Source organism: Channa argus, chromosome 18, assembly GCF_033026475.1.
Source record: "Channa argus isolate prfri chromosome 18, Channa argus male v1.0, whole genome shotgun sequence".
Lineage (NCBI taxonomy): Eukaryota > Metazoa > Chordata > Actinopteri > Anabantiformes > Channidae > Channa > Channa argus.
In genome coordinates this window covers 20,640,620-20,664,156 of record NC_090214.1, presented here as the reverse complement: position 1 = coordinate 20,664,156, position 23,537 = coordinate 20,640,620, and the positions used below count along the sequence as shown (strand labels likewise).

The following is a 23,537-nucleotide window of genomic DNA, read 5'->3' as shown; positions in this document are numbered from 1 at the left end:
ATGTAATGATTCTGAAGCAATAAGTCAAAGTCCAAATTCAGGCATATTTGGCATTATTTAATTGGACAATGATAGAGCCTATACTTACATAATTTAATTGTACATGGTGGAGCTGTGTCAGTGAGGATAAATATTCATCAACTGCTGGAATTTTCTGGCTCCTGGCTTTCAACAAAAATGTGTAGAGCCTGACCTCTGGTGGAAAAACTGCTCTAACACAAGGTTGACTGTCATTCACTTGGGTATTTGACAATTAATCTAGTTGCCTAATCTTTGAAAACTATAGCCATATTTCAGAAAACTTAATCTGAAATCAAAGTTACACCATTATACATCTGTTGATGTGGGAATGGTTGACTAAAATATGTTATTTACATCTTAAAGTAGGCCTTCACTGAAATTGAACTAGCTTCTTTTTCTTCTAGTTTGGGTAGCACATGTACATAAAGGCCATTAAACCTCCCTTTGACTTAATTACATGAAAATCTCTCTCTACTTCTAGCTGAAAAATGCCTCCAAAGGGCATCACTGGAAAGATTATGCTGTCCTGTTGCTCATACTATGGAGTTTGTAATCATGGTCAAACTGCTTTTCCAGTTGGCGTCATCAAATCTCCTACTGATGACCTGGACGAGTTTTTCAGCTAGAAGTTGGCATTGCATTGTTGCCATTCTTCCCTGGCTTTTGTGAAGCTAGTGTAGCTGAACAAAAGATTTAAAAGCAAATGTAATGTTTCCCTCTGATTTCCTGACATCCTAAAAGTCAAGCAGCAAATCTTTGTTAAAACAATGGGAATTAACCAGAAAGACCGAAATAAAAAAAAAGGAGAGGCATTCTTTCCAAACATTAGAGCGTAAGGACACGTCCAAATCAAGGTCGTTTAGCCCAGTCCAAGGCTAATAAATGGCATTTTTTAAGATGTTTGATGAGACTTACTGAATGGCACACGTAAAACTTAAAACCAACACGGTCTAAACTTTTCCACTCTTAAAGCTATAATATGCAAGTTAAGCCAACACTAACATGAGACTGAATATCAAATTCTAACACCTGTTGGATATGGATCACAGGAGCCTTCACTTGCATCTCTCCACAAGAAGATGCGTTTTGTAGCAGATAGTTAAATAAATAAAAAAATAAAAAGCATAGCTTTAATATTTGGGATACATTTTCAGTAATGTGTGAGTAATTACATAATGTTACTGCCATTCTGAATAAGAAATGTTATTCATGTCTTTTTCATTCTTGTTATTTATTTCAAATGTCTGTACAGAAATGCACTTTCCTCTGTCATTTAAATATAAAGCACAAAGGAAAAAAAGTGTGAGTTTAACACGTTTACACATTTTTTTTCTTATTTATCTGGGACCTTATTTTAATATTTTCTAATGGGTTTCACACTGTTTTTACACCCTTTTTCAAAACAGTCAACACGTGTTATGACCAAAACGTTGTTGTATTAACTGTGTAAAACAAAAGGAAAACACGTGTTCCCAGCTGATAGAAACTGTGCAACATTATAATTCGCTAATGTAAATGTTCTTTAATAAGTGATCATTCCTTTCCCATCTGTAAAAGATGCTCCTCGTGTTGCTATTTGCAAATCTGAATCAAAGATGAGGGAAAACATGTAGCGGCGAAAGTTGGTCGGAATGCTACGGCGTCGCATTGCATTCACCAAGGAAAAAAAGATCTGAGACCTTATCTTGTATTTACGAGTTCTGTTTCCCGTATTTACGAATACCGCAGCATTTTGTAACCTAACTTTACAGAACCGGACAGTTTCGATTTCCGCTCCGCAGAAAACTCGTCCAATGAGCACCTAGCTTAGTATGACGTTGCACGTTAGTACACGGAAGTTTCCCTCTAACGTCTTAAGCTACAATAACAGTGAGGAGGAGTGAAACGACATACAGCTTGTGAGTGTTAAACCTCGGGATAGTTTATTTAACATTACTTCTTGTTTTCATGTTAACCTGTTAGCATGTTTAACCTTTTTTTTTTTAAACATGTAGCCTGAATTGAAGTTATTAGGAGGCTAACATCAGCCCTGTCATTAGCATTAAACTCTCTGTGGGTGCGTTATAGGGCTAGCAGAATGTGGCGAACTGAGCCATCCAGCTAATGTTGCTTTATTCAAGATTATGATCGGTGTGTTCACAGTGCAGGTTATTGTAGAGGTTTAAACTGTAGAGAGGAGGCTTTTTGACACTTTTGTTATTATGACAAAAATATAGCTAAGCAATCTACGGTAAACCTCTATCCGTTTGCCCCTACATTCCCGGAGCCCATGGTATATGCTCACGTCATATACAGTATAGATTATAATACTATATTATGTTATAAATTCTGGATGACGGTTGAAATTTTGATCATTTTAAGTGTGTGTATATAGATTATTTATTAATAGTTATTATTTTTTCTTTCCCTTATGTTTCCAATTTCTGAATTCTGACCTTGTCCTGGGTGTGTTATTACTTATATTTCTATGCAAAAGTTGTGGTCCCTCTTGAAAAATAGGACATATTGGATTTGAAGTATTTCTTTAAAAACAACCCATCAACAACCAGACGTTTAAGATGAGCAATTGTTCATCTATCAAACTTTTTTTTATTTTTTATGTCTTATGAAGTACCATAATATTAAACAGTCCTTAGTCCTTAATTGACTCATAATTTTAAAAATAGGTCAAGTATTGTAATTAATGCCAGCAGATAACCATTCCAGAGCTTGATAAACTATATGAGTATTTCAATCTTGTGGTAACCCTCATTCCCAAATGTGAAAAAGACATGCGGTCCTTCTCACTCATTTGAATTAATGCAGAGGTGTGTTTGCAGCCAGGAGCTAAAGTTTGGCCAGAAGTGGAGCTTTCTTCACCTTTCCATGTTGAGTCGCTGGGGACCTTTCGTCTCTGTCTGTCCCAATGATCCCTGATTGCCTACCCCTAATATGCATTTGACAGCGAATGGTAGCTGTTGCTGTCGCCAGTGGTGTGAACGCACCGTTATGTAGTCTGGCTAATCTCTGTGTGACACTCAAAAACCATGGGCTTCTCTAAGCAATTGAAGCTAGCAGATAGCCACAAAGTCAAGGAGGACTATCATAAGATACCAGAGTGATTCTAGCTTGCAGTTTCCACTGGAAATGTCATTAAGATACGGCACTGAAATTGAAATTAAGACTGAGAGACAGCAGAACAAAGGACTCTGTTTGGCAAATCTGGCTTAATTAATTCAGACTACCCTCTTGTTTATAGGTATAATAATTATGTTCACGTTTGTCCAGCAGGATAAGGTGTAAAGATAAAAGGTGCATGAATGGATTTTTGTTTCTTGAAATATATGTATATATATATTTTTTTTCCTAGATTTTATTTTACTACTTTATAAATTTATCTTATTGTATTTATTTTATTACACATTCAAGTCATATTGATTCATCTTTAATATTACAATTTTCTTACTTCTCAGTGTGAAGACATCATTGTCATATTTCACCCTGTCTGTCAGTTCTGTGAAGTGGCTCTGGTAGTGTAGTGGAGCTGCAGGAAGGAAACCCACAAAAAAGAACTAAGGATGCCTCTGTTCTTCAGAAAGAAGAAACCCAGCGAGGACTCCCAGAAGAGACTGGAATATCAGCTGTGCCTGGTGTGTGTTTATGTCACGGTGTGCAGTTCGCACCATGGTGACCTTATTGTCGCAATTTTGCTTGACTAGTAGATCTTTATAATGAATCAAAAACACACATGGAACTATTTTATGACTATTTTTTCATAACACATAGGTTTATGTCTTTTCTGTCTCAAAGAGAAAAAAAATATTTTGAACATACCCAAATCAATGTACTGCTTTGTTCGACAGTGTAAGGAAGCAGGTGCTGATGACATCTTGGACATTTCAAATTGCGAGCTCTCAGAGGTGAGTATGACTACATGCCATACGACTTGTACAACAAACGGGTATAGTCAGACTTTATCACCGCCAGTGGTGGTGGCGAAAATAAGTTAAATTAAATAAAAGTGAACCCTGTCTCTGAAATATTGCTCCGTTCATGTCGTGTCCATAGAAAGGATGGAAATAATTGTTGTAGCCACTACTCAGGACCATTCATGTAGTACTCTAATATAGTGATTGTCTTATGTCTAAAGATGCAGCCTATACATTTTAAGTATGTTAATAGATTTCATAACTTTTAGTAAAGATTACATTGATCTATAACTGCTATGGAAATGAGTAGATCAATTTGATCTCTGTGCTAAATACAGAGATGAAGTGAGGACATGATTAGCTTAGCATAAAGACTGGAAGCACGGGGCAACTGCATACCTGGCTTTGTTAAAATTCCAGAAATATGGCATTTTGATTACGCAATGTAAGTCTGTATGTAATGACTTTTACCAAAACTGTGGAGGAGGAGTGTTTCTTGTGTTTTGCTGACAAGTTTCATGCACTTCACCACTTCAGTCTTTTAGTTGTTTAGCTCCTTGGATCCTTACATTCTGCTACACTGTGCATAGCTATAGCTATTCAACTGGTTATAGTTCTCAAATCACAATAAATGTGAATGTGACAAAACTAATGGTAAATGTCCTGCACTTATATAGCGCTTTTCTACCTATTGGCACTCAAAGCACTTTACACTGCTTCTTATTTACTAATTCACACTCACAATCACACACACATTCATACACCGATGGGGGAACTGCTATGCACCTGGCCAACACTCACCGGGAGCAACTAAGTTGGGGTTCAGTGTCTTGCTCAAGGACACTTCAATCGGGGATTGAACCAACAACTGTGAGATTGGTGGACAACGCTCTACCTTCCTGCGCCACAGTCACCAAATACTAATGTATTTATGTATACTTTATGTATATGAGAATAGGTCTAACATTTCCTAATATTGAATATCGAATTTACCAATAGAGTTAAAGCTGATCCAACATTGACGGCTTTATCAGAAATTGATGCTGCATCAGAAGGTGTTCAGAGGAAATGACATGAAGTGTTTCATTCTTTTCCTCTTTCCTCTAGTCTTTTTCTTGCATCACCCCTTGTGTCTGTAATTTTTGGGACAAGAATGCACGAAAAATCTGCCAGTGAAGGACATTCTGTGTTGGTGTGTGTTTAGTACTGCAGAATGTGATGTCTTTGGTCTGTTCTGCTACAGGTTCCCTCTAGTGCCTTTTCCATTTGCAAGGTGCTACAAAAGAAGGTAAGACTGAAATGTGGAGCTGCAAAGTTATAGACTATGGATTTCTTATTTAGTGTAATCAGTAGTTCTCTCTGTCAGTATATGTCGTCCCTGGTTTACCAGTCAGCAGTCAGACATGACCTCTGTTGCTTTTCTACAGGTCCTCATCCTACATAACAATGAACTGAGGTCACTGCTGCCCAAAGGATGTGACATCGTCTCTCTTGCCACTCTAAAGGTCAGATACAAGAAATCCAATCTTAATACAGTTTTACTACAACCGTACATCTTTTTCTGTACATTTATCCCATTTGATGACAGTGACATAAACAATTAAGGAATTAGATGAAAATGACCTGTTTCTCCTCACTGAACTAAGCATGACAGATTCTCTCTGCCTCCAAAGGTTTTGGATCTGCATGAGAATAAACTCACTTCACTACCAGAAGACATTGGGAGGCTAGCTCAACTGCAGGTAAATCCAATCTGGACCCGACTCATGTTTCAGAGCAAATTAGTGGGAATGGTCGCTACTCATCATCCATTTGTGTCCATTTTATTGCCCATCAGATTCTGAATGTAGAGAAAAACCTTTTAAAGACCTTGCCAGACTCCATTGGGGATCTGAGGCTTCTGCAGACACTTAATTTGAAGGGTATGATGCTCACTGCCTGGTTGGCTCTGAATGCGAGAACATGTACAGGTCAAATAATATGTTTTATAAATGTTGTCCCACATCACCTTGTATGTAATAGGTAACTGTCTAAGTGAGCTGCCATCGTCCGTTGGTTCTTTGAGCAGCCTGCGCACCCTGGACTTGAGTGACAACAAAATTGTCCAGCTCCCCAAAGCCCTAGCTTACATCCGCACCATAGAGGTGTGTGGGCTTTAAAATTTTTTTTTTCATTTATTTAGTTAGTTTTACAGCTTCAAGAATGGTAATGAAAGATGATTTTATATTTATGCAGTGTGTGTATGTGTCCCGTTACAGAGCTTTACACTTGATGCTGCCAAGATGTCCTACCCACCTGCATCTGTGTGCCTAGACGGCACAGAAACCATCCAGCGCTTCCTGTGCAATGGTGAGTATTTACTGTGAGCCCAGTGGAACCTCATCTCCACACACACACTCACACACACACTTTAGGGGGTGCTTTCCCTTAAAATGCATTCTTACCCTCACGCCAGAGGGTCGGTTTTTTATAACTTAACATAATATTCAGTATTAAACTATTATTAAACTAGTAAACTTCCAAGCAAAGTCAAAAAAATTGAGCCATGTAAAGTTTACATGCAAACGATGCCTTTTCCAGTGTGGGGTTTAAAATTTCATACACGCATACGAAGATAATAATCATAAAACACTCCTTTAGTCTTCATCAAAACTTTCTGATGAAATCCAGGTTTATTAAATCTTTAGTGAATCTGATTCAAGTTATGAATAAATGTTACATGCAGTCTTGTGGGAATCTATCCAGACTTTACAGTGTAATCCTTCAGGTGAAGTGAGAAGTTAAAAATCACCAAGCTATAGTTGTGATGTCTTAACATAACTTGATGATGTGTTAACATGACTTATTTTGGATTTCTTGGTTGATGTGTTTGTCAGAGCTGGGAGAAGAGTACTGCCCCCCATCCCAGTATCTCCTGCCAGTGCTGGAGAATGACTCGACTTCTGGCAAACAGAACTCAGACTGTTTGGACGGCCTGGAAGAGATGTGGCAGGTACAGTAGCTGACACACTAACACACATGCCCCTGTACAGAAATGAAAAGCTGTGTAAGGTTCATTCTTTTGCTCTTTTATTTGACTTTGTTCATTTTTTAGGCTGAACTAACAGTATCTGCTGTCATTTAAATATTCCTCACTATCTTTTTCAGAGCAAATTCAATGACTACGAAAGGAGGAAGGTGTGTGACTCCAGCCGACACAATGACTCTCAGATTTTACTCCACATAGTTTGTAATTTAAATCCTGCACATCAGCAGAACTGCTCATATTCTGCACAGTTTTTTTATAAATGGTCTGCACTGCACTTTTCTACTTATTGATACTCAAAATGCTTTACGCTGCTTCTCATTTACCTGGTTGCACTCACACACTGATGGGGGACCTGCTATGCAGCAGGCCAACACTCACCCAAAGCAACTAAGTTGGGGTTCAGCGTCTTTCTCAAGGAAACTTCGACCAGTGACCGGAGGTCGAACCAACAACTGTGGATTGTTGGAAGATTGCTCTACCTCCTGCGCCACATTCGCCTCTTTAGGGACAATTAAACATTGTCACATACAAGCAACCGTCCTGTGTATGTAGACCATATAAAAAAGAGCTAATTTGCAGCCCCTCTCCTGGTTAGGCTTTTAAATAAAATCTAGACATCCAAATAAATAGTATACAAAATCAGCACAAAACAAAAAGTAAAAACAAGAATCACTTCATTCACTTAAGAGAGTTTAGAAACCCTCTTTCTCCAGCACAGTGTCTTCATGTTAAAGAGGTATTGTGACTGTCAGAGCATTAGAGAGGATTTCAGGCGCTTAATTTTGAAAAAACAGCAAAGTTATCCTTTAATCTAATCAAATACAGGACAGTAAAATTAAATTTGGGTCAGTATTCGATCAACTGTGTTTTGGCGGATATTGATAATTTGAAATATACCCACACTGGCAGTGCTACTAGTATCTAATGTTGAATCAGGGCGTGTTGAGTCGTTGGCTGTAGTATCCTTTGTAAGACAACATGAATAAAGGTTCATACTGTGGCTTTGGAAGCATACTGATTAATATTGTTACAGTATGGACTGTACAGTTTAATCATCAAGTTTAGTTTTTTTTAAATGATTTGGTCTTATGACAAGATGCAGTGCAGACTTGTACTGTAGTAAAGCCTAATTTAAATTGGAATAATGGAGAATGGCTCCCATCCTCTGCAGGACATGCTGCACTAATGGATGCCACAGGAAGTCATTCCATCTGGTGGCCATCGATCTCTTTAACTCCTGCCTCTGAGATACTCTGATTCATAATCATATGGGTTATTTATCTGTAAATTTTTAGCATTATATTTTATTTTATTCTCATTTTATATTTATATGTCAGGTTTCATATGCACAATTTCCTTGTCTTGCATGGAGCATCCAGGATGAAAGCAATTTCCCTTTCGGGATTAGTTAATTTTATTTCTGATTCTGAGGTTTTTCAAAGTAGACATATGTGCATCTTTCAGTACAATGACACTCTTGACTTGTCTCTCCCTTCCTTCAGGAGCAGAAGCAGCGGGAGAAACTCGCCTTTGAGCGGCATCTGGAGGAGAAGCAAAAGCAGCACACCCAGCTTTTACTCATGAATAACTCCCACAAGGAAAATGTCCTCAACTCAGTGCGACAGGTGCACACTGCATGTTCCCTCACTCTTTGTCTTTCATTTGTCAGTGTTAGATAAGGCATTGTATTGACTCATTGACGGAGTATGTGCCTTTCTGGTTAAATTAAATAAAAAACCTTTTTTGGTTTACCTCCTACCTTATCATTGGTAATTTGGAATTTTACCTTTGAACTAAATGTCTTTAGGGATACAAATGGTGAGCTCAGGGATTTCTCTCTGCATCAAAGGGCTTTACAATGTGTGATGACAGACTTCAGGTTTAAACTCAAATTAAAACGGGTCACATGTTTGTACTTTAAATGTTTGAAAAGGTTCCATAGTTCACTCAAACAGCTCTATAGAACCACGTGGCATTAAAATAAACTATATCAGGCTTCAGATATTTGTGCAAAACTTAGTAGTAGTAAACAGTTACAGTATTGCAGAGTTTAAGTATTTGTAAAATTTGTCAACAGTAACAAAAATATAGAACATTATCATTATGTCTTTTTAATACTGACGTTATAACTAAATCTAATTGTACAACTTGTACACTGCTGGTTAAAAATACCTACTAGATTGTTTTTGAGCACACACTAACCCTCCTATCAGTTGTTGGCTTTGGAGAGTGGGCTTTGACTTAAGGACAGTAAGATAATTAGATGTTAGAGAGTGACCCGTCCCAGTCTAAGTCTCGTGCACTCTGGGGCAGGTTTTGTTCTGCCCTGTCTATTTGCCTGCACTGATTAGACATAGCGGTTGGAATTCTGCCTGAAGAGTTTGATTTTGGGTCCACAGAGTCCTACATAGAGTTCCTTAGACTTCATGTCTTGGTTTTTGTCCTGACATACAGTGTAAAGTGTTTGACCATATATAAAAAATGTTCCGTACCTTTGTAAATCATGGACAATCAGGTCAGTTTGCCACAAGTGGGCTCCGGTTAAATTCTAGACAAGGACAATTTAAACAAACTAGACTTTTTTATACGCTGACAGTGCACCAACTTATTGACAGTGAACAACCTCCTACAACCAAATAAAAATACCAGTCATGGAGATTTTCCAATGTTTGTATTTATAAAGCTTTTTCTTCAGCTCTAAGTGTGTGTAATCTGTCTGATGTTTAGGAGCAGGAGCGTCTGGAACAGGGAGTTAGCCAGCAGCAGAAGGCTCAGGAGGCCGAGAGGCTGCTCATTTTAGAAAAAGTCCGACAAGCTGAAGAAAGCATCAGCTGTCGCATCAGCAACATGTTGAAGGACAATAACCGGTATGAAAGAAAAGCTGTGTTTTGTTGCAAAGAGACAGTGAGTGTGTGTGTGTCTACAGCTGCAGTGTACTTACTCATTTCTTTCCAGGCAGGTCAAGAGCGCAGAGTTTCTCCAAAACATGGAGGAAGATCGGTGAGTGAACAGATGAATGATCCATAACTTCCATATCTGTTAAAGCACAGAAGTAGCAGGCAGAACATGCCTGAAATTATCTAGGTCTTTAAGGTCACCTTAAAGAAGAACTTTAAGAAAGCATATACTAGTGAAATTAAAATAATATTATATTTTGGCAGATGTCAAAATATAATATTATTGTGGTTGTCACATTGTTTTCACTTATTGAAAATGTTTTAAAAAGTCCTTGGCATTAATGTTTTGTATTTGTCATTAAAGAAGCACTTCTCCCTAGACGGTGCAGTAAGATTCCAGATTTAAGGTTCAACAACTTAATTTATCCCATAGGGAAATTGTGTTGCCTTCTTACAGCTGCTCTCCATGTGAAAGGAGACAGAAGGGGGAAGAAGAGCTGTAGGCCTCTTTAACATTTGAGTAAATCAGGTCCAGTGTCTTCTCCTCCCCTGGTGTGACAATCCACATAATGTGTGAAGGTGGGGAGGGTCTTGGAGTGGGTTGCATGATTAAAGTTACCTGAGGTCATAAAGAGGGTGTCGGCTCCAGAGTCTGGCTGCGACACTTGGTCATTTGCAAAATACACCTTTCACTATTTCCAAAGCGTCTGTATATGCATCACTACAACCCTGTTCATTCTACAACTAAAATGTAACTGGGAGAAAAATATCTTTTGTTACTCGGTCAGTCTTTACAAAAAAAAAAATGTTCTGACTTCCCTCACAGGATTCGTATGGAACAACTGACTGCTATCACGCAGGAAGAGGCCAGTTCACTGAGGAAGAGGGAGGTTGCAGGTAAACAGCTTAACATTGGGTTGTTTTATTTGAGCAGTTTTCAATAATCGTGCTGGATTTGTGAATTTTGTTCTTTTTCATTCTTGTATTTGATTCTCTAATGTCTTGTGCACTGCTTACTGAACTCCATCGATCATAAATGATAATTCTCTGAAAGAAGCATTCTTCTGTCTGTTTAACACTATTTTATAGAGATGACCTGATGCTGATTTTCTATGGTCCCAATTCTAAGTCCTAATGTTTGGTGTTTAATATTCCAACTTCTGTTCGATACTTATTTTTATTAAGCTTTACAGAAATAACAGCTGTAAAGCTTAATCAAATACACACTGTTTTCAGGCGCTACCTAATTTAAATACTGTAGGCCCTGGCTTAAAAATGTTTTTTGTATGAAGAAAGAAAAACTGGGAGAATGGGATTTCCAATAACTGATATGAAAAAAAGCTTAAGGGTTAAGATGTTAAGTATCCATCTGCATGTTCTTGCAGCTGTACAGTGGTGTTCCAGCGTAAAGTATATCTCATATCAGTTTTTGTTTTATTCTGTACAGACATCGACTACAGAGAACAGTTGAACCACTTAGTTACTCACAAACTGAATGATCATTAGTGACAACCGAAAAGACCTGTTGCTGGACACGTTGGTCATTTTAAAGTGAAAAACCAGAAGCTGCTGCTAAATATGAATGTAAACATTTGCCAATAATAAGCCAAACAGGCAGAGTTCATGCTACTGCTTGCTAGGATTTTCTTCCCATTAGTTATGAGCCACCAGAAATGGGTGTGTGTGCATGAACATAGCTGTAATTCCTGAATGCCACAATTTTGTCAAACCCCTAAATTAAATGCCCTCATATTGTCAGTATTTCATTATAAATGTGGTGATGTGCAGAGGCCTATTGCCAAATCATTTTTCCAGTATTTATGAACTTGACTATAAAAAAAATCTGAACAAAATGTTTCAAATGTGACCATATTAAAAATGTCAATCTCTGTTTTAAACCTTACATTTCTTGTATTCTGTCTCAACCCCTCCTTTACACACTGTTTAACTCATCTACACCCCTCTTTCATCTCTGTGTGTTTGTAGCAGCCATGCAAAAGATGCTGTCAGACAGCTGTGCTGTGAGCCTGCTCCAGGAGGCCAGTGACTTCCGCAGACAGAACCTTGTCTCTGCGGCCTACAGGAGGTTGGACAAGCACACACACACACACACGCACACACACACGCATGCATACACATCTGAGGAGAGGGATGACAACATTAAAGCTCACATTATAAATATGTCGTGTGTTTTCTCTTTTTGCTTGTCATGTGAAGTATAGAGAATATGGACAGGAAGTTCGATAAGGTTCTGTCCCTCCAGGTTTTGGACAAATCTAAAGCCATCACACAGATCTTACAGGAGGTATGTCGTGCCAGAGGTTGTCGTCTTTAACGTTTCCCTCAATTATATGTCTCCTTCTTTTGGCAGCCAGTCACAGTGACCTGTCACCTCTTCTGATTGTACTCTGTAGGAGGAGATGCAGAAAGCTGCCTTCCAGGCTCTGCAATTGCAGAAAGATGCTGTTCACGGCTATATTCGCAACCAGGTCTGTGCAGACAGGTGGCGATGGGTGGGATGAAGGTTAAAGTCGTTTTTTTTTCTCTCTTTTTGATAATATTTAAAGTGTTTCCATTTCTAAGTCTAGTTAAATGACTTCAACATGCTCTCTTGGTTTGTCACATATTTTGTTATTATAGTTAGTGTTGGCTTTTCCATAAATAAATAGAGAATGACAGGATCTAGAGGGATAGATTTGGACTATAGGGAATTAAGTACCTAATGTTGTTTGATACTAAGCAAGATTTTTCTGGTATATGAGTTTGGATTTAAGTAGCCAAACACACGGATAACATGACAAAGGCAAACGTCCGTCGTGCCATCTTGGCTATTATGTCATGTTTCTACTATCACACGCTATTTCTTTCTTTCACTTGCAATCATATCTATAATATCCAATTCATTGTTACTCATTTGCAGATGTGGGCAAAGTTTCCACGAAAAAAAAAGAACCCACTTTCACTGTAATAACATGAAACTGTCAAAAGTATAGATAGCACAACAAATGTAAATGGCTTTGACAAAAATCAGGAAATTTCTACACTTGCCAACAAGTAGTTTGACCCACACTTGATGAAATTGTTTCAGGTGTGAAAGAGAGGTTGGCTAAAATCCCACACACCTTAAACATTTGCAGCTGCAGTCACAGGAACATCAAACTATTTGGATAAAATCTTTTACAACAATAAAACTACTTTTTATTATAAGATTGAAGATGTGTGATGCCAATTAAAGGAAACTGTTTAAAAACCCGAATAAACCAGTTCTTTATAATTGTATCTAAGAAATCTGTCTAAAAGTTTTAAATTTTTTGTAATGTTTGAAAAATTCTGGTGTATCAAAAATCCAAAGCAGTCAGTTTTTTTTCCTTTTCTGTATTTTCTGTTTTACTTTTGCCAGTTTCAAGTTGTTTTAGAGAAAATTGTGGCTTTCTGTTTTTGACAGAAGGATACTAACAATTTCTTCAACGTCTGTTTATCCACAAAACCCTGAGAAGTTGTACATACAATCATTTCATCCATATTTTCATCCTGACATTGTGTTGAGTTAGCTTCATGTTTGCTTCTTCACTGTCTCTAGATCAAACTCATAGAGACTGAATTAATGCAGCTGACTAAACTGGAGATTAAAAGACGCAGTCTGGATGCTGAGAACCTACAGGTGGGTTTCACTGCCTTCTGTCCTAACATGCCCACTTTTACTTCATTTGCTATCTTTTTTATCTATTTTGTTTATTATTTTTTCTATCTTTATCTATTTTGCTATCTTTTTTTGATTATTATACCACTGCTTTTGATTATTTCTGATCATTGCTTCATTGCGACAATTTTTCATTGTACTTGCAGATTAAGAAAAGAAAATGTCATATGAATGATGACTATATTTATCAAAAGCAGGTGATAGCATTTACTGATGAGTTTGTGCTGTCAATCTACATTTGTGTGTGTGTGTGCACGTGTGTGTAGGAGGTTCTGGGGGAGCAGCGCACAGCCCTTAGTGATTTGTTGCAGCAGCTGCTGAAGCAGAGGGACCAGAGAGAGCAGGAGCTACGGCAGGTTCTGGTGAGATGGCTTCTTCAATCAGGCCTCAGTGGTCATTCAGTCAGGTGTCACTGTCGACTAGCAAAATTATGTTCCACACATTTTTACTGACCTTGGATCCTGCGTAAAATGGCTCAGTAGCTTTTGAAACATTAAGTTTCTATTCGCTAAATTATGGTTTTCACATCCTTGTGTCTAATTGTGTTGTTGTAAGAGGTTTTTTTTTTGTGTAAACTCTTGAGTTTGTTCGCCCTGAGTTGAGGGAAACTCTGGGTCACAAAACAAAAATAACTTCATCTGTAAGTCACTAGGTCATGGCAACTGATTCTGGGCATTAATTTTCAGATATTTATGTTAAGATAAGAAGATAAAAATCCTATGTACATAGTACTTGATTAGTTTGTCAACCAAGACCCTTTTCACTGTTAACTGTTAATGATTTTGTGATCATTTAGCCAGTATAAATACATCTATCGCTCCTTACATTGAACAGAATATATGTTATTAACCAGGGTGCAATGAGTAAAATTCATCCACTGTCCATCTTTCTAATGCTGCAACTCTGTGGACAACAAGGAAATTGTCAGAGTTGCCAGTCAGTTTTCGTGCGTTAAAACATTTTAAATTCAAAAAAAATAAATGCATGAAGCTTTAGAAACATGAAACACATCTATAGGGAGAAGTTTCTCTTGTTGTAACTGGTCTCACTGATGCATCCCAATTGCTTTCCAGTATGGCATTATCATAGTTATGTCATATTGGAGATTAGAGGAACTTTATAGGAGGAGTTTACAAAACTGGACTGACTGTGATTTCAATGTTTAAATTTACTGGGCCTGCAAATTAATATTGTTGAGGAATAATACATTTTTACATCCACTTTTAACCTCAATGCACCTTTACATTACTAGTAGTTTAAACTGATATTATAGCCACAAATCTATGTGTAAACCTATGTGTTATGGTGTTTCACATGGTGCAACTATCAGATTATAATTGAATAATTACATCTTTAATTTAAACACTTAATCACCTATATGAGAAAGGGTTAGGCTCTGTTAAATAATGAATGAACGACTCTAAATAAAAAGTGAAGGGGTCCTTGTGGCTCAGTTGTAGAGAATTGGGTTGGGATCCAGAAGGCCGTGGGTTTGAATCCCATCCTACCAGGTCTGGCCCCAAACAGCCACCAAGGGCGACCTTGTTGCCGATCCCGAGCCTGGACAAAAAAATGGGAATGTTGCAGCAGGAAGGGCATCTGGCGTAAAAAAAAAAAAACACATGCCAAATCAACACGTGGAACACGTTCCGCTGCGGCGACCCCTGAAGGGACAAGCCAAAAGCCGTTGATTTTTGACTTCTGATCTTCTAAATCATCTTTTGCTACTGTTACCCTGTCACTACAGTAAAGGAGTCCAGTTCAGCCATCACATTAAATTGATAATTACTTGCCTGCCTGAGGTTGAACAGAACAGGTTTCTACTTTAGGCTGAGGCGAAGCAATTCATCCAGCCTTTCACTACCTTCATCCCAATGTTGTTCGCTGTTCATGCACCACAGATTTGTTAATTACTATTATCCCATCATTCTATTTTTGTCAGGGTAGTTCCCTTTTTCACTAGCTGTCTGTGTCTGCACCACCTTTTTGTTATTTCCTCATTAAAGCATTAATCTAATATTTCAAATCCTTTTAACCATCCTCTCAAATCTTCTGGCATCTGACACATTTTGATGATAACTTAAAAAAAACTGTATAATAAAATAATTTAAATAAAAAATTCATATAGAATAAATTGGAATAATACATTTAAAAGTAGTCACACATCTTCATGGCTATACTTCTTCAATAATTAACCTTACTCATACATTTTCTTTTAATGAATATGTCAAAATTACTTCTATCTCCTCTAACTGTCAGATGCACAGTCTTTCTTCGCTGCATCCTGGGTCATTTTAGGTTCAGTCTCAGACTCTTTTCTTAATATACATGCCAGGCAAATGAACAAGACGTTTGTTTTGTGCACTAAATACTTTATATGTGGTGTTTATTTCAACATCCTTGGTCCTGTTCTTGTTAAGCTGTCACACAAAGTTTTGTGTTTGGGTTTGGGAAAACACAGTGTTGGCACTACTGTTTAATGTTTAGGATTTTAACTGTTAGAAACATGATAAACCCAACCCCTCACTAGTATGAACACAACAGTTGGGAATATTAATTTTGAAAGATAATGGGTTGTCATTTACTAATTAACCTGTAATTAGTAATTAATGTAACTAATTTAACCCCAACCCTCAAAGTAGAGCAGGCTCTAACAGGTAACATTTGTAATTACATGTAATCTTATTCATAGCTCTAATTCTCCCGTTTTGTTTTTCACTCAGAATTTAAATGAAACATTAAACTATGCAAGTGATAATTCTGTTTTCCAGGTGGAACTGGAGCTGAAGTCTGAGTCCAACCAGCAGAACTACTGGATGATCCAGTACCAGCGACTACTGGATGCAAAGCCCCTGTCACTGCGCATGCAGGTACAGGACAAAGCACAGCAAGCAGTCAGAAGTATGTACAAACTTATTATGCTGCTGTAAATCTGTAATCTTGTTGCAGGAAGTTGGGGCTGAGAAAGAGTTAGTCAACCTGTTGTGTAAACTGTCGGCTCAGCACTACCTACCCATCTTGGCTCATAATCGAGTGACGGCTGAGGCTCTTCGTCATATGTCCGCCTCTGACCTCAAGAAGGTATGTGTACAACATTGCACATTAATACATACAAATATTTGGTTTTTTCCATTTGGATAAAAAAGGTTAATTTATCATAATCAGTAGCGACTCAAATATCCACGTCATCAAAATATTTTTTATTTGACACAGAGGCCTAATATATTTATTGTAGTATTTGGCAAAAAACACTGCTTGAAGTAGCTACGAATAATGTGTATTTTATAGGGATGACCCAATGCCAATGCTAGTATTGGGGATCTTACTTGTAAAACTTCCCTGATACTCCGCCAGATACCATTTTAACCTCCGCAGGTAGGTGGAGGTGGAAAAATGTCTGTGGTTTAGAGCCGTTTTATGATAAGTGAGAGTGACAAATGTAAAGCCGAATGCAAGCTCTTCTGTCTGATAGTCATACTAATATTTCTCTCTATTTTCAAAAACCTTAATATTTGTGACTGACATCAATGAGGGTTATGTATAGGAAATAGAAGTCTATCTGAAATTTGCTTTGTTTTACAGTTATTAAGTATATTAACTTATTTTACCTATTTATTATTTGTCATATTTCTGAGTAGCCTCTATAGTCCATGTTGTCTGGGCTTCTTCAACCGGGAGCTCACCCCAAATCTGTACTTTGTTTGTCTTTTTCCTTTTTCTTTTTCTTCCTTTCAGCTTTGTTTAAGAAACACTAATCGCCGCCATATTTGTTTTGGCAGAGGAACGCGAAAGAATTGCAGTGGATTGATTAGATTGATTATGCAACTGATACTATAATCAAAATAGTTTAGTGCTTGTATTTGTTGTCTGTAGTGGCAAGTAGTCTTGGAAAAAGTGCTATTGTGACATCCATAGTATTTACAAAACAGATCACATGACAAAAGAATCTTGTAGCATGAATTCACAGAGGATTATCACCAGACGCGGCAGTTTTTATAGTGACAAAAACACAACTCCAAAGTATAAACAATGGTCTATGTGTGAGCTGGATGTATAAATCAGTAGCTGTTTTGTTAATGCTGTGTTTCCTTTTCAGTGGCATAAAGGCATGTTTAACTTTACAGAATCTGCAGAATAATCCGCATTATTATTTCCTCTGGTTTCAGCTTGGCATTAATGAAGTAGGAATCCAGAAAGCTCTTCTGAATTGGGCTCAGGAACATCGACCTGAAGGTACATTACACATATCTGTCATTACTATGAAGTAGACAGCTATGCTGTTCAGCTGGCACCAGATTGGCTATGTGGCAATCTGCACTCTATGTGTCCCTTTTTATTTTTCTTATGAAGGAAATGATTCCCATGTTATGACCACCGAAAAAAAAAACTGAAAAACTAAGCAATAGATGTCCTAATCCAATCTAGGCATTTTAAAAGTATAGGTATTGACGGAAATAAAGCAATTCCAGTCCACATTTAGCTTAATTTGGCTGTATTTGATAAAGTCTTTGAGTTCTACCGCAGCACAAATGAAATACACTCTGTACAGTTGAATGAACCCCTCAAGAGCTCTCACAAAATGTAGATTTTTGCCATTGTACAGAGTTTTTAGAGCCACAGTATAAAAAAATGCTATGGACGACCTGCAGATGTCAATGAGCATTAATCTACTAACCGTGTAACTAAGATGCTTTTTCTCAAATGTATCTCTGGATTTCTGTACACCATCTTGTGTGTTTGACTGATTTTTCCTTTTGACATTTTTGGTCTTTTTTTTATTGATTTAGTCTTAGTCTATGTTTTGTTTTTTTAATTTTTTAAAGCATTTTGTTGACTCTGTTTTAAATTAGCAATAGACTATTTTTTAAAATTTCTATTTCCACTTTTTTGTTGCTCCTCTCTGGGAACTAACCACAACACACAATAACTAAAATCATAAAATATCCGCTTGTTATTGTCTACTTCACCAGGAGCTTGTAAGGCTGTCCAACAGGACGAGGTCCCAGAAATCACCTCCACATCTCCATTCCCTTTTCCCCCTCCATCTCTGTCCAATACCTCAACCCTCCCGATGCCCAGCCCACCACTCACCCCAGGGACCCCTGTCACTCCCTCAGCACCCAGCCCTGTGGATGGACCAGGGAGCTCTGAATGTGTTGTCTGCATGGAGACTGGGGTAAGTAAAACGCTAAGCCAAAGCACAAAGTCTCACAAATGTTAACGAGTAGGTCCTTACATAAAGAATACCAACGTCACTGAAATGAGCTAAACCTGTGGGTTGCGATTTTGGGCCATTTGTCCGGGGCAAGTAAACTTCACGATCGGCCAACTGGAGTGCGTCACCTGCTACAGATGAAGCATTCACATCAATGTGTACTTCAGCAACCCTTACAGACACGAGCTGCCACTGCCAGTCAAATTTATACTGTGTGACAAATTGTCAGTGTTGTTAACAAAGTGTAGAAAATAGTCATGAGTGCTGATCAACGCTATTTCTGGTTAAAACACAACTGAAAGGTTCGTCAACAAACAGACAGAGACAGTCTTTAAACCCCTCCCCTCTGAAAGACTAAACTCTGCTGCAGCTGAAACAAGCTGCCTGAACTTTTTCCTTAAGTAGGTGATTTTATCTTAAACAGCAGCACAGCTGTGGTTAACGTTAATGAGTAGTCAACAAGTTTTTTGCCATCAATAAAACACCCTCTACTGCAATGAAATGATTTTAAGCATCAACAATAGGCTGACAAGTAAATTGAAACAGACTCAAAATTATCTATTTATATTAATTATTAATACAGAAGCTCACAAATGATGACAAAATTAGTAATTGATTTACAACTAAAAAGAAGACACATTGTTGACACTGACAGTCACCTGGGTGTTGTCCACCACACTTTCATGTGTGCTGTTGGAGTCATTTGAATTCGAATTTGAACGACATTGAAACTGCCTGAACAGTGTCTTGACTTGTCTAAAAACTCAAATAAGAACAGCAGCTGACAAATGCGTACAGGTGACCCGGAAAATACACAGTATATGCTTTCTATTTCATACTAAGTGCAGTAAACAGACCTGACAGTTCAATTCTCAGTTGTTTTAATTCTTACCAAGCCATCCAAGAAGTAGAATCAAAAGAACCAGCACTAACCTTTGCACATGACTGTAGAAAGAAAACAGCAAATAACACATACATTCATTGTGTAAATTGTAACAGCTTTAAAAGATTTGTTTTTTATGCCTAAGTAGTAAATTAAATCTTTACCATCCAGGTAGACTTATACGTATTTTATTTACCCTTAGTTTGTCTTTGCATTGCTTTCCGTACATGAAACACCATAAAACTGTGAAGGGGCGTTTGAATACTTTCTGAGTGAGATGTACATATGGGGATCATGCACATTGAAATATCACCTGAAAAGTTTGATTTTACATCATATACCAGTCTCCAGAGCATCGCTCTTCACCACAGAAAGAAATGTAATCTGAAAAGGCTGTTCATATTTTTTGGTAATAAGTAATGTGGTAATTATATGCAAATGTTAAACATTAGCACACATGTACACCTTACTTCCACATGACTGAGCGTGTCTTTTCTCTTGTCCAGGCTCAGGTCATCTTCCTGCCCTGTGGTCATGTCTGCTGTTGTCAGGTCTGCAGCAGTGCTCTGCAGAGCTGCCCTCTATGTCGTAGCAAGATATCTCAGCATATACATCTCTACTACTGCTAGACCCAACTGTATCACTGCAGTCAGTACATTATGCATGGTCCTTAAGCTGCTGTGAGCTACCCTCACCACCAATGCAAAAGCTTTTAGCTTATCTTCTGAGAGTTGAGCCACTTTCTTGTTTTAACCAAAATCACTTTCTGAACTATACAGTAATAGTAATGTTTAGTTTTTTCTTTTGTGTTTTGTTTTTTAATCTCTAACTATATTACAACCCCCATATTCCAAAAAGTTGACATTATGTAAAATGTAAATAAAAGAGGATGCAAAGATTCACATAATATAATTTTACAAGCTATATTTGCATTTAAAGAGAACAAAAGCATTAACATTGAAAGTGAGAAATTATAGTTTTAATATTTGGTTATTTTTAATTTCGTGCCAGCAACATTTTTCGATAAAGAACACGCATGTTTACTGCTGTTACCATTTTCATTTAGAATATTGTTTGACATTGTGTTGCTGAACTAAGCAATGCTTTCCCTAAAAAAGCTAACTTAATATACTTGATATTGTTGTTACATTGTAGAGTTTTTAATTGTGTTTGTAGATTCAGCAACAAACCGTGATCCCTGACAGTTGTTTCCATGACTCCATGCAGTGATTTTACGCTACACAATCATATCTATTTTAATACCATGCTGCGTGAGGTCCTGAAGATCAGCCATTCAGGTCTTTGACCTTGTCCCCTTTAGGGCAGAGAGTTCTCTTGATTCTCTGAAATTTCAAATATTACGTACATTACCATAGGTGATGAAGCCCCCGAATGTTTTTGCAATTTTATGTCATTCTAATGGTGCTGAACTATTTGCTTACACATATTTCACAGAGTAAAGTTAGTTGTGAGATGTTCCAAATGATTTTTAATTTAACCGAACCATTTCAGTCTGTCATTCCAGACAAGTCTGAAATGTGTTGCTGACACCATATTCATATTTCTCAGTTTCAATATATCTCCTGTTTTGATTTACATTTTACTCAATGTCCCAACTTTCTTAAAAGCCTTGTGAGAGTCACGTTTAACGTGGCTTAGGATCAACTGCCCTTTACCTTAGTATCTTCTCAATTGATGTGTGCCTTTTTCTAAGAATTTCTTATTTTAAACTATCCTACTTGTCCACGTTGTTTCTGTCCCTCACCAAAGTAATACCAGCTCAGCATGTGCTGTAGAAATCAGAATCCCGTGATTGTTATTACTTTTTTCATTTGTCTTTGTTGAGTGATGGTGAAACATCGTGCAGTGACTCTTCTGTGTATTTAACAACTTGTCTTGTCCTCACTGTCAGAATGGATCAACCTGCCAACGGGCAAAAGTGAACTGCTTTAACACTACCATCACCCACTCTCTATTATCTAACACACTATTACATTATATTGCTGTACATGTCCTCAGGTTTGCCATGTGGTAAATTAAAAGTGAGAATATACAGATATGCATCATTTATGCACAATGTGATCTGACATAATGAAGGTCCAGAAGAAAGAAGCTACATCAATTATTTTTGATGCACAGTATATTATAACGCTAAGATAATGGCCATCAAGACTGGACACATAAGCCGGCTCCACCTAGAAACAACGTCTGCATTCCAACACATCAATTGAGTTAAAAGCAGAGAAACACAAATAACAGGAATGAAGACGGGCCACTGTCACATACTAGTAATTGTAACATTAGCATGTATGGAAATCACTGACACACACACACTGACCAAACCGAGTTTTACTTCTGACAAACTGTATTAATACAGTATTTCAATCGGTGTTGTTGATCAGACACAGGATTATCAAAAGAGACTGTGAGCACCAGTTAAATGTGAGAAATCTTACCCATGGATTTTCCATCAAAAGCAGTCAGTCGCCATTATTTATTTAAAAACTAAAGCTGTGAAAACAGGGACTGGCACATATTCATGTAACGGCCTTAAACAGCCGTTTAAAAACTTTATAAAATTATAAAGACAGGGCCAATGGACATTTCGAACAGTTTTAGCCTCAGAAACCACTTTTCATATTGATCTCCTTTCAGGGTCCTAGTTGGGTGGTTTTCTGCCCACTAACTGCACTGCGTCAGGTTTCGACTTAGTTGCAATTACTCAGAAAGATGAGAGCTAATATTAATGCAAAACAACTGTGTAATATTTTCTGTCCCTATATAGATAGCTTTTGAAATTATGAGGGGAAAAAAAACTCTAGTGATGTTATCAGGGAATTTTAACAACAACAACAACAAAATAAAAACGCCAAGGACTTTACCAAAGGATCCCAATGGCTGCGATCTGAGTAGGGTTGTGAGAAATAAGGTTAGTGTTATTGGAGTTTGACCCATACTTGGGACAGAATATCACATCCCCCTCTCCCAAACTTTATGTCAAGGAAATACTGTGAGAATATTACTTTCAAATTGTATTTGACAAAGCAGTCTACTGTTGGTTAACTAAGTAGCACTCACCTTAGGCCTAAAGTACAGGTCAGTTGATATTGTGCTTCACTGGTGCTTCCCAATTCTCTAGACAAAGTAACTGGTAATGACATGGCCACAAGACGAGAAACAAACAGGGCATCTGGGGCTCCTGCTAGAGGCCCCTGGGCAATTTACCTGGTAATTCGTGATGGGAATTCCGCCTCACTTCGTTTTTTCCTATGTGTTTTTGACATATTAGGCCCAATATTATTTAAACTGTTATCTGTTTGTTAATTGCTGTGCATGAATTAACATCTGTCCAGTTACTGCATATTCTACTCTTTCAAGTGCTCTTAAAATTGACATCTCAGCATGCTTAGGGAAACCTACGTGGATATTAGTCAAATATGATGTGTAAGTGATTCCACTTGTATTTACGTCTAAATATAATGTTTATATACAATGTGTTATACACTATATGTATATGTGTCATTTTCCTGTACTCACTTTTTGGTTAATGTAAAAGATTTATGTTGTCGATAAAAGGTAAATTAAAGAGGTATTACAGAAATAATTACATAATTTAAATATCTCGAAGTTTAAACATCGAATGATTTTGGTTTTATTTGTCCATGTTTGGAGGCAATAGTCTGTGGGGTTTCTGCCTGCACCTGAAAACATTGGAGATGGAAATTTTAGAATTTGATTAGAGGAAGGCAATTAAAACAAAACACACAAAAAAAAACGTGTTCAATCATTCATCACTCTGTACCTAGTTAAAAGCAATAGATTCCTAAAAAAATTTAATTTTGGCTTAATTAATGTAACTTATGAGTTCCTCAAGCATGTACCTAA

The 23,537-nt window shown here is 37.5% G+C and overlaps 1 protein-coding gene across 2 annotated transcripts; it reads left to right on the top strand.

Annotated features, from left to right (window-relative positions):
* Positions 1–1,838: 1,838 nt before the first annotated feature.
* On the top strand, positions 1,839–22,502 carry lrsam1 (leucine rich repeat and sterile alpha motif containing 1). Of its 2 annotated transcripts, none has more exons than XM_067483664.1 (25): positions 1,839–1,919; positions 3,474–3,650; positions 3,864–3,920; positions 5,173–5,217; positions 5,357–5,434; positions 5,603–5,671; positions 5,767–5,851; positions 5,952–6,073; positions 6,188–6,278; positions 6,806–6,921; positions 7,077–7,106; positions 8,460–8,582; positions 9,685–9,824; positions 9,913–9,957; positions 10,681–10,751; positions 11,844–11,940; positions 12,072–12,159; positions 12,269–12,343; positions 13,435–13,515; positions 13,821–13,916; positions 16,326–16,424; positions 16,504–16,635; positions 17,721–17,787; positions 18,525–18,730; positions 20,159–22,502. In XM_067483664.1, the coding sequence occupies exons 2-25, from the start codon at positions 3,579–3,581 to the stop codon at positions 20,279–20,281; spliced, it is 2,208 nt and encodes a 735-aa protein (XP_067339765.1). In that variant the 5' UTR covers positions 1,839–1,919; positions 3,474–3,578; the 3' UTR covers positions 20,282–22,502. The 2 variants fall into 2 exon arrangements, with proteins under 2 accessions (XP_067339765.1, XP_067339764.1); XM_067483663.1 differs by having other exon boundaries at positions 11,841–11,940.
* The last annotated feature ends 1,035 nt before the right edge of the window (positions 22,503–23,537 follow it).

What these genes read in the sequence shown, in the direction of transcription:
- lrsam1 (XM_067483663.1), top strand. Translation starts at nt 3,579, where the DNA reads ATGCCTCTGTTCTTCAGAAAGAAGAAACCCAGCGAGGACTCCCAGAAG. An exon ending in CAAATTGCGAGCTCTCAGAG is followed by an intron (nt 3,921 to 5,172) that starts GTGAGTATGACT and finishes GTTCTGCTACAG; the next exon opens with GTTCCCTCTAGTGCCTTTTC. An exon ending in CCAGCGCTTCCTGTGCAATG is followed by an intron (nt 6,279 to 6,805) that starts GTGAGTATTTAC and finishes TGTGTTTGTCAG; the next exon opens with AGCTGGGAGAAGAGTACTGC.